Consider the following 8,483-nt stretch of genomic DNA (forward strand, 5'->3'; position numbering starts at 1 on the left):
GGAGGGAGGAAGGGGGGAGAGACATGGGGTGGGGAGGGAAGGAGGGAGGAGAGGGAGAGAGGGAGAGGGAAGGAGAGGTGAGAGAGAGAAGAGAGGGAAGGAGAGCGAGGAAAAAGGAGAGAATGAAAGGAGAGGAGAGGGAGGGGGATGGGGACCGGGGACCACCTCGGCTGGCCTGGCTGCGGGCACGCCGGGTGGACGCCTGTGAACGGACTGGGCTGAGGCGGTCCTGCGGCTCAGGCGCCCCGCACCCGCACCCGCCCTGCACCCTCCCCGTGGGCTCCCTCAACCGGCTCCGGAGCCGTCCCTCCTGCTCGTTCCCCGCAGGCCGTCAGCACCCGTGAGACCTTCTGGAGAATTCTGCGGGGAAGCCTGCGAAGGAGCGCGCCCAGGAGCCTCCGAAGGCCGCGCGCCTCCAGACCGTCTGACAGCCTTAGATGCGCGGTGGCGCCGCTCGGGGAGTACCGAGCAAGAGCACTGCACCGAGCAGGGGAGCATCGAGATAGAGAGCACTGCACCGAGCAGGGGTGCACCGAGCAGGGGAGCACCGAGATAGCACTGCACCGAGCAGGGGAGCACTAGGGGTGCGTCCGTCTTTCCGCAGTTATTGCTGGGAAGTTCCCTCCCTTCTTCTCTTACTCAGGATCCCGCACGTCCGTCCCGCGCAATTCCACACGTCTGACTTCAAAGCCACCAGAACCCGGGGTCTGTGGACTTCTGGGGGCCACTGACGTCAGGGGACCGAGCCCGGCGTGAGGGGAACCCGGTGTGAGGAGACCAAGTCCTGGGACAGGGAGGCGCGAGGTGAGCGGGCCCAAGAGCGGAAAGCCGGCGGCCCGAACCCATGGCGAAGGCGCACCCCATCCCCCCGGGCTTTACCCCCCGGACTTTACCGCGCGCTCCTCGGCCACCCGCACTCGGTGTCCACTCCCGCCGGCGGACACAGAACAGCTGTCCGCCCACAGCGCTCCAGCGCTCACTGAAGAGCCAGTGCTCCGCCGGTGTGTTCAAATTCACGCGCGCCACCCGAGGCCAACTCTGCTGCGTTCCGATTGGCTGCTGTGCTGCGCTTCCCGAAGCTGGCTCAGTGATTGATCCGTCGCTAGTCCTTTCCCCGCCCACCCAGGAGAGGGGCGCCGAGAGTCTCCCGCCCTGTGGGGCAAACATAGTTCTCCTGAGGAAAACCTCGCCTCCTCTAGACCTTTGCCTCAGCAAGGAAGGGCTGCAGTTTCCGGGTGTCGTTGAGGTGCATTCTGGGAATTGTAGTTCGCAGGCCAGCTGCTCCGGAGGTCACATTCTGAGGTTGACGCAGTTGCTTATGTAATCTCTCTAAGCTTCTGGAGAGACACACTTATTTTTCATATTTGAAGTTTGACTATTGATCTCTTTTTTTTAAATTAGTAATTCTTTAAATTCCCATTTCACTTTTTTCTCTTCAAATCAAATCAGAGCATGAACATTTGTTAAGTTCTAAGCATTCTTATATATTTAAGTATTTTATTTCACTTAGCTCCTCACCACTATCTATAAACTATTATTCCTATGTTGCAAAAAATAAAACAGAAGGCCTGAAAAACAATAGCTATTTATGGGACAGGCCTGTGACACCCACCCAGCGCTGCTCTTATCACGTGGCCTTTAGCAAACAGAAGTATTCTCAGCACTCATAGGCTGTTAAGTAGTATTGTTTTGGTGTTAATAGCACCTAGTGGTCTCGGACACATTTTTAGTTCTAAATAAACTTAAGTGATGTAGTTAACTTCATAGAATGAAGTTGACCAGAATGAAGTGTCAAAAGACGAACACAAATTTAGTTATAGGTATTGGCTGTTTTCGTGAATCATGAATGGTTCAGTTTCTATGTTACAAGATAAAATGAAAGCTCCCATTGGGCAACGGCAGAATACATGAGCCTGTGTGTGTGTGTGTGTTGGTGATGGTGGTGGTGGTGATGTTAAGGGAGGTGACTTTAAGACTAGGGTCTCACTATTCCAAACTGACCTAGAGCTGAGACTCCTGGCCAGTACCATTATGGGCAGGGTGATAGTGGGTTCTGTAAAGTAAATGGAAAGAAACAAATCAATAGGGGAAATCTGGTTTACGCCAGATTACAGCTAATAGCTTCTTTATCATGTAGATTCAGCTAGATCGGAATTTCCTGTTTTTAGGAATGACTGGACTGCCTAGGGATCTTAAAGTTTCAATTTATGTGACATTTAGCCAGAGTGACTCCGTTTGGCTTGGGTTTGACCTCTGAGGGAGTACTGGAGGAATTCAGTCCAAAAATGGATCTTCATAATTTTTATCAGAAATAAGAAAAATAAGTCAAACCTAAGTGCTGGGGGAGCATTATGTGAATTTATAGCAAGTGGACCTCTGACGTTCAGACATTTGGAATGTGCCCAGTTCTGTAGGTAATAGATGGTGGGACCTTGGATGTAAAAGAACAACCATCTGAATCCAAACCCCAGTAAGCATACTGACTCTAGAGAATATAAGTGCCACCTCATGTTGAGTACGATCTATATTCTACTCTTGATGCATATTAACTTATTTAACCATAGCAAAATACCCCGAGTTTGACACTGTATTTTCAAATTCATTGGGCAGATGAACTGAAACCCAAAGAGGGTAATGTACAAACAATGATGCTTGAGCAAAAATATGTTCAAGGAAAAAATTATTAAATTTTACTAGGCAAGTAAGCATTTATTCAGACATTTTACAATAGAAGTTTTATAGCAGTGGGGAGAAATTGGGTTCAATTTCAAATACAAGATGGGCAAGAAATTTTTTTTTATACACGGCGTAGAGTATTCAGTGGATAGAAAATCACTGAGAATATAGAAGGAGCATCATGGTTAACCTGACCTAATAGGGTTCTTGAAGACATCCCAGGATGAACAGAAATCAAGAGGATGGGGAACCTGACCAGATAGCGAAGATGTGGGAAGGAGCGGCATTTCTGGCTAAACTAAGCAGTGGTCTTTGCTAAAACTAGATTTTATAAGAAAGGGTCAGTAAAAGATTCTGAGGGCTTAGTTAAAAAAAAAAAAAAGAAAGAAAGAAAGAAGGAAAACTTTGCCAAATAATAGGAGAATGTGAGGCCATTTAAATTTTAATGGACTCCCACTGAGAACCTAGAGCAGTGCAGAGCCCAGGGACACCGATCTATAACAAAAGCTGAATTTCCGCACTCTAGGACCCGGAAGTCACGACTTCCCACTCTGAAAATAAGGTATGCCCACGCCTTTTTTTTTTTTTTTTAATGGCTTCAAGTAAGATGCCATGGCAGCCGGGTGTGGTGGTGCATGCCTTTAGTTCCAGCACTGTGGAGGCAGAGGCAGGTGGATCTCTGGGGGTTCAAGGCCAGCCTGGTCTATATAGTGAGTTCCAAGCCAGCTGGGGCTACAGGGAGACCTGAATGAATGAATGAATAAATAAATAAATGAATAAAAAAATAAATAAATGAAATTAAAACAAAAGAACAGAAAAAAGATGCAGTGGTATTACCTACCACCAGTGGTTTGAGTTCAACCCTCAAAGTCCCTTGGCCAATACCCTCGCCTTGCCAGGATTAAAGATGGCGCCGCCCGACAGTGTTGTGACGCGACTCTGCGTCCGCCGGAAGTGCGCGGAGGAGTTCCAGGAAGTAGGCTGCCGCCGCGCTGGTGCTCCCCTGAGCTTCTTGATTTGAGCAGGTGTCGCCGCTCCTCCGGCAGGATCATGGTGTTCTACTTCACCAGCAGCAGCGGTGAGTGGACGCCGGGCCTTCCGGGTCCCTGCCCACAGCTGCCTCCACAGCCGGCATCCCCCGGCCGCCGCTGGGCTCCGACCGAGTCCTGGAGCGCGTCCTCGGCGGCCGGCGCCTCTTCAGCGCCTGGGTCCCCGAGGGGCCGTCCCCTCCTGGAGCCCGGTGGGCGCCGCGGGGCTGTCACCTCGTTCGATGCATCGGGGAGCGGCTCTCAGCCGTAGTCGACAGACGCCCCTGGACGTGGGCACTTTGTAGGTTCCCCACCCCCCATCTAAGTGGGCACTTTGTGGGGTCCCCACTCCCCTTCCACATGGGCACTTTGTGAGTTCCCCTACTCCCCACCTAAGTGGACGCTGTGGGTTCCTCCACCCCTCTTCCAAATGGGCACTTTGTAGGTTCCCCACCCCCCTTCCAAGTGGGCACTTTGTGGGTCCCCCCACCTAAGTGGACACTCTGTGGGTTCCCCCACCCCCCTTCCAAGTGGGCACTTTGTGGGTTCCCCACTCCTCTTCCAAGTGGGCACTTTGTGGGTTCCCCATCCCCCTTCCAAGTGGGCACTTTATGGGTTCCCCACTCCTCTTCCAAGTGGACACTGTGTGAGTTCCCATCCCCCTTCCAAGTGGGCACTTTGTGGGTTCCCCACTCCTCTTCCAAGTGGGCACTTTGTGGGTTCCCCACCCACCCAAGTGGGCACTTTGTGGGTTCCCCACCCACCCAAGTGGGCACTTTGTGGGTTCCCCCACCCCCTTTCCAAATGGGCATTTTGTGGGTTCCCTGTGCCCCTTCCAAGTGAGCACTTTGTGGGTTCCCCACCCCCATCCAACTGGATACTTTGTGGGTTCCCCCACCCCTATCCAAGTGGACACTTTGTGGGTTCCCCACCCCCCATCTCAGGTCTGCCCTGGGCCTGCACCGTGGCCTCCCCCTAGTAGTACTCCACCTTGACACTGCCCACCGCCCTCCTACGGGGCGTGCACTCTGCCCTTCTAGGAAGGGCAGCTGTAGGGGGCCCTGGAAAGCCACAGAATGGCTAGAATGTCAATCCAGCCTCTCACTGGGCAGAGCTGATGTTCCGGTTGACATGTCGTAATACTACAGATTGGGTTTTGGAGGTCAGGGGTGTTTCTTTTGGTCCAGAAAATACTGTATCCAGTTTCTCTCCTTGTGTTGCCCCTTTTCCAGAACCAACCTCAGCCTGCTAAAATCGCTTTGCCTTTTCCAGGATGTCCCCTAGCTTCCACCTCAAGGTTAAGTGTACATTTTGTGTGCCCCTTACCATTCCTTTAGCTTTGCTGTTATTGGGTGGCGTTAAACCTGCCCGCTTGAGCTATAATGTAAGGCCCTTGAGGACGGGATCTCTGCCTTGTTTCCTTAGCAAAGTGCCACACTCATAATATTTGGCTATTGTGTATTGCTTTTTTTTTTTTTTTGCTCCTTAAGGCAATGGGTCAGGCTGACTTCAAACATGGATCCTCCTGCCTCTGCTTCACTAGTTGCTGGGATTATTTTTTAGCCTCCTACCCTACCCCCCAGTCCAGAGCTGTTGCTCAGTCTGTCTTTTCATGATACTTTTAATTGAAGCATTATTTTGTAATCATGTGTGTTTTTTAGACATATTCTTAAACCACCTCATTTGATAGGTGAACCATCATACCATTGCGCAAAACACATTTATTTCTATTATTTTAAAAAGTTACTTTTGACCTTACAACAAAACTGATGTATGGTTGTATGTATCAACAAAGTGTGTATATAAACATAGGTAAACATGTATATGTAGCCACCATGATATATTCATTTTTTAATAAAATGAACCTTACTATGCCTAGATACACAGGATTTAGTTAATTTCTTCATCTTTTAAAAAATGGGTACATAATATTTTGTTCATGGATAGTCTAGGTTATGTTTAACTAGGTGTCTATAGTTGCTTAGGTTGTGAAAAGAACCTCAGTGAGACTTCACTAGCATGTACTCCTAATGGTGAAGTTACAGCATTAAAAAGATGTACACATGAAATATTACCAGGCCGTACCTTAAGGACCTAAGGCGTACTTTAGTTTTAGCATTTCTTACTCCTACGGTAAGGCATTTCACTGTAACACATCAGAGCCAAGGCTTCCCATGAACTGTCAGTGTGTAGACATTCACTCAAGTTATGTCATTATGGGCTATTGTCTTAACTACTAGCCATAATAATTGGGGTTCTACCTGTCCAGAGAAGGCGGCTAGAATTGATGATTTAAAAAGATTCTCAAGAGCTGGCAAGATGGCTCAATAGGTAAAGGTGCTTGCCACCAAGCTTGTTACCCGAGTTCGATCGTTGGAACCCACCTGGTGGAAGGATAGAGCTGACTCCTACAAGCTCTCCTTGCATGCATGCAAATTTTTTTAAGCTGCTCATGTGCTGGGGATGTGGCTCAGTTGGTAGACTGTCTGGTATTCATAAAACCCTGGATTTGATCCTTAGTGCACACCTGGGATCCCAGCACTCAGGTTGGGGCAGAAGGTTAGAAATTCAGAGTCATCCTAGGCTACACACGGAGTTTGAAGCCACTGGAAGCTGTATGAGACCCTGTCTTTTTTCAGTCTTCTCATTACCAAACATACAGTTTTTAATTTAATGATTTATATGAAAGTTTCCTTCTTTATTTTCATTTGTTTTTGAGACAGAATCTCAAATAGACCAACCTGGCCTTGAACCAACTATATAGCTGAGAATCACTTGAACTCTTAATCTCCTGCCTCCCAAATGCTGGGACTATTATTGGTGTATACCACCATGCCTGGCTATTTATGTGTTTTGTTCTGTTCATTGGCACAGGCTATCCAGTCAACCTTCCTGTTCTCCAGGCATTGTGCTTTGTAGACTGAGGACTGAGTCACAAATGTAGATTCAGTTGGAATTGATCAGGTTTTGGCTGGCTAGCTTGGCAGCCTAGTACCCAGTCCTTTTAATTTTAAGTTCCTAGGCCTGACTTCACATTAGAATCACTTGAAGGGAACAGTTTTAAAAAAGAAAAAATGCTCACTACTATGCATCAGGATTTGAATTTAGTTTGTCTGAGGTAGAGCTGAATGGGGCATAATTAGGTGAGTGGAATATACAATTAGAGTCGGTTTTTCGAAAAGTTTGGGAGCCATGGTTCACCTGAATAGAATAGGGATTCCACTGGTATAGGACACTAAAATATCAGCTAGATGAAGTTATACAAAGTAAAGGTGAGCTAAGGATAGCAACTTCATTTGTCCTGTTTTTTGAGACTCGGTCTCACTATGTAAGAGTTCTAGTTCCTGACTGGCCTGGAATTTGCTATGTAGACCAGGCTGGCCTCCAACTCATGCAGATCTGTCTCTGCCTCTGAAGTACTGGAATTAAAGGTGTGTACCACCACACCTGGCCCAGGAACCTATTTTTAAATGTTCTCAATGAAGTTTTTAATATTATTATTGTTTTGGGTTTTTAATCATCATCATTATTATTATCATTATTGAAGAAAACAAAGATAGAGGACTGACCTGAAACTTGACATTGGATTATATCCATGAAGAAAAAGGCCTATTTGCTTATTATTTTTAAGGTGTATATGTGTGTGCTTGCCTGAGGTTGTATGTGCCATGTGTGTGCAGGAGCCTGTGGAGGCCAGCAGGGTGTGTCAGATCGCCTTGGAAATGGAGTTCTGTGAGACATCATGTGGATGATGTGAATTGAACCCAGGTTCTCTGAAAGAACAGTAAGCAAAAGAATAAAAATAAATAAAAAAGAATTATGTCCCCAAGAAAGAAGGAAAGCAGCCATTTTAATAAGTAAATTTCTTTCCGGACATGGCGCACACCTTTAATCCCAGCACTTGGGAGGCAGAGGTAGGCGGATCTTTGTGAGTTCAAGGCCAGCTTGGTCTACATAGTGAGTTCCAGGACAGCTGGGGCTACAGGGATACAGGGAGACCCCGTCTCAAAAAAAAAAAAAAAGTAAATTTCTTTTGTGGCCAGATGATATTTGGTTCGGTGAGACATATGCACTGTCTATGCCTTAATCTTTGTTTTTCTATTACCCAAGTCATTTAAAAATGTAAAGTTATTCTTAACTTGAAGGCTGTCTTCATAAGAACAGGTATGCCGGGTTTGGCCTATGTGCCATGGTAATCCTAGCATTTACCATTTGTTTTTCCTGTGAAACAGTTTTTTGGTGATGTTAACTAACTGCCTTTTTATTTTTGTTTTGTCTTAGTTAATTCATCTACTTACACTATTTACATGGGGAAGGATAAATACGAAAGTAAGTTTACAAAAGCATTTGATTTTGAGATTTCTAGCAGGTAAGTGCTATTCCCATCCCTTGTTTGTTGGGCTTGTGGTTTTAAATTTTTCTTTTAAGTTTTTAAATTTTTTTTTTTTTATTTTTTTTTTTTACCTGACAAATAAGAATGGCACCTATTTTGGGAGCACGGTGTTGTTTTGGTACATGTGCACATGTGCAGTAATCAGATTGGTATCCACATTTCTTTCACCTCAAACACTGAGCATCTCTTTATAGTTAGAATATTCGAAATCCTGTCTTCCAGCTGCTTAAGTGTATGTCAGTAATTGTTCCAGCTGCTGTCACCAGAACCAACTCCTCCTATCTAACGTTTGACCAGTTGACCAGCCTCTCAGACAACCTCTGCTTCTATGGGATTGACTCTCTTTCTCTCTCTCTCTCTCTCTCTCTCTCTCTCTCTCTCTCTCT

General features: G+C 46.8%; 2 protein-coding genes across 5 annotated transcripts in view; one reads left to right on the forward strand and one right to left on the reverse strand.

The window, feature by feature from the left end:
- Positions 1–1,202, reverse strand: part of Esco2 (establishment of sister chromatid cohesion N-acetyltransferase 2) — a 25,067-nt gene extending 23,865 nt beyond the window's left edge. Inside the window, exons 1-2 of one of the 2 annotated variants that reach the window (XM_017796904.2) lie at positions 894–1,202; positions 640–784 (exon numbers count right to left, since the gene is read on the reverse strand). In XM_017796904.2, coding sequence (XP_017652393.2) covers positions 640–784; positions 894–1,167 — 419 coding nt within the window. In that variant the 5' untranslated portion in view covers positions 1,168–1,202. The remainder of the gene's footprint in view (positions 1–639; positions 785–893) is intronic. The other variant, XM_029561134.1, reaches the window with a different exon arrangement.
- A 2,436-nt stretch (positions 1,203–3,638) lies between these two features.
- Positions 3,639–8,483, forward strand: part of Ccdc25 (coiled-coil domain containing 25) — a 35,529-nt gene continuing 30,684 nt past the window's right edge. Inside the window, exons 1-2 of one of the 3 annotated variants that reach the window (XM_008828141.3) lie at positions 3,639–3,754; positions 7,986–8,033. In XM_008828141.3, coding sequence (XP_008826363.1) covers positions 3,727–3,754; positions 7,986–8,033 — 76 coding nt within the window. In that variant the 5' untranslated portion in view covers positions 3,639–3,726. Of the gene's footprint in view, positions 3,755–7,985; positions 8,034–8,054; positions 8,074–8,483 lie in introns of those variants that run through there. The other 2 variants (XM_029561135.1, XM_029561136.1) reach the window with 2 other exon arrangements.

This window comes from Nannospalax galili, unplaced genomic scaffold, assembly GCF_000622305.1.
Source record: "Nannospalax galili isolate Female #2095 unplaced genomic scaffold, S.galili_v1.0 scaffold612, whole genome shotgun sequence".
NCBI lineage: Eukaryota > Metazoa > Chordata > Mammalia > Rodentia > Spalacidae > Nannospalax > Nannospalax galili.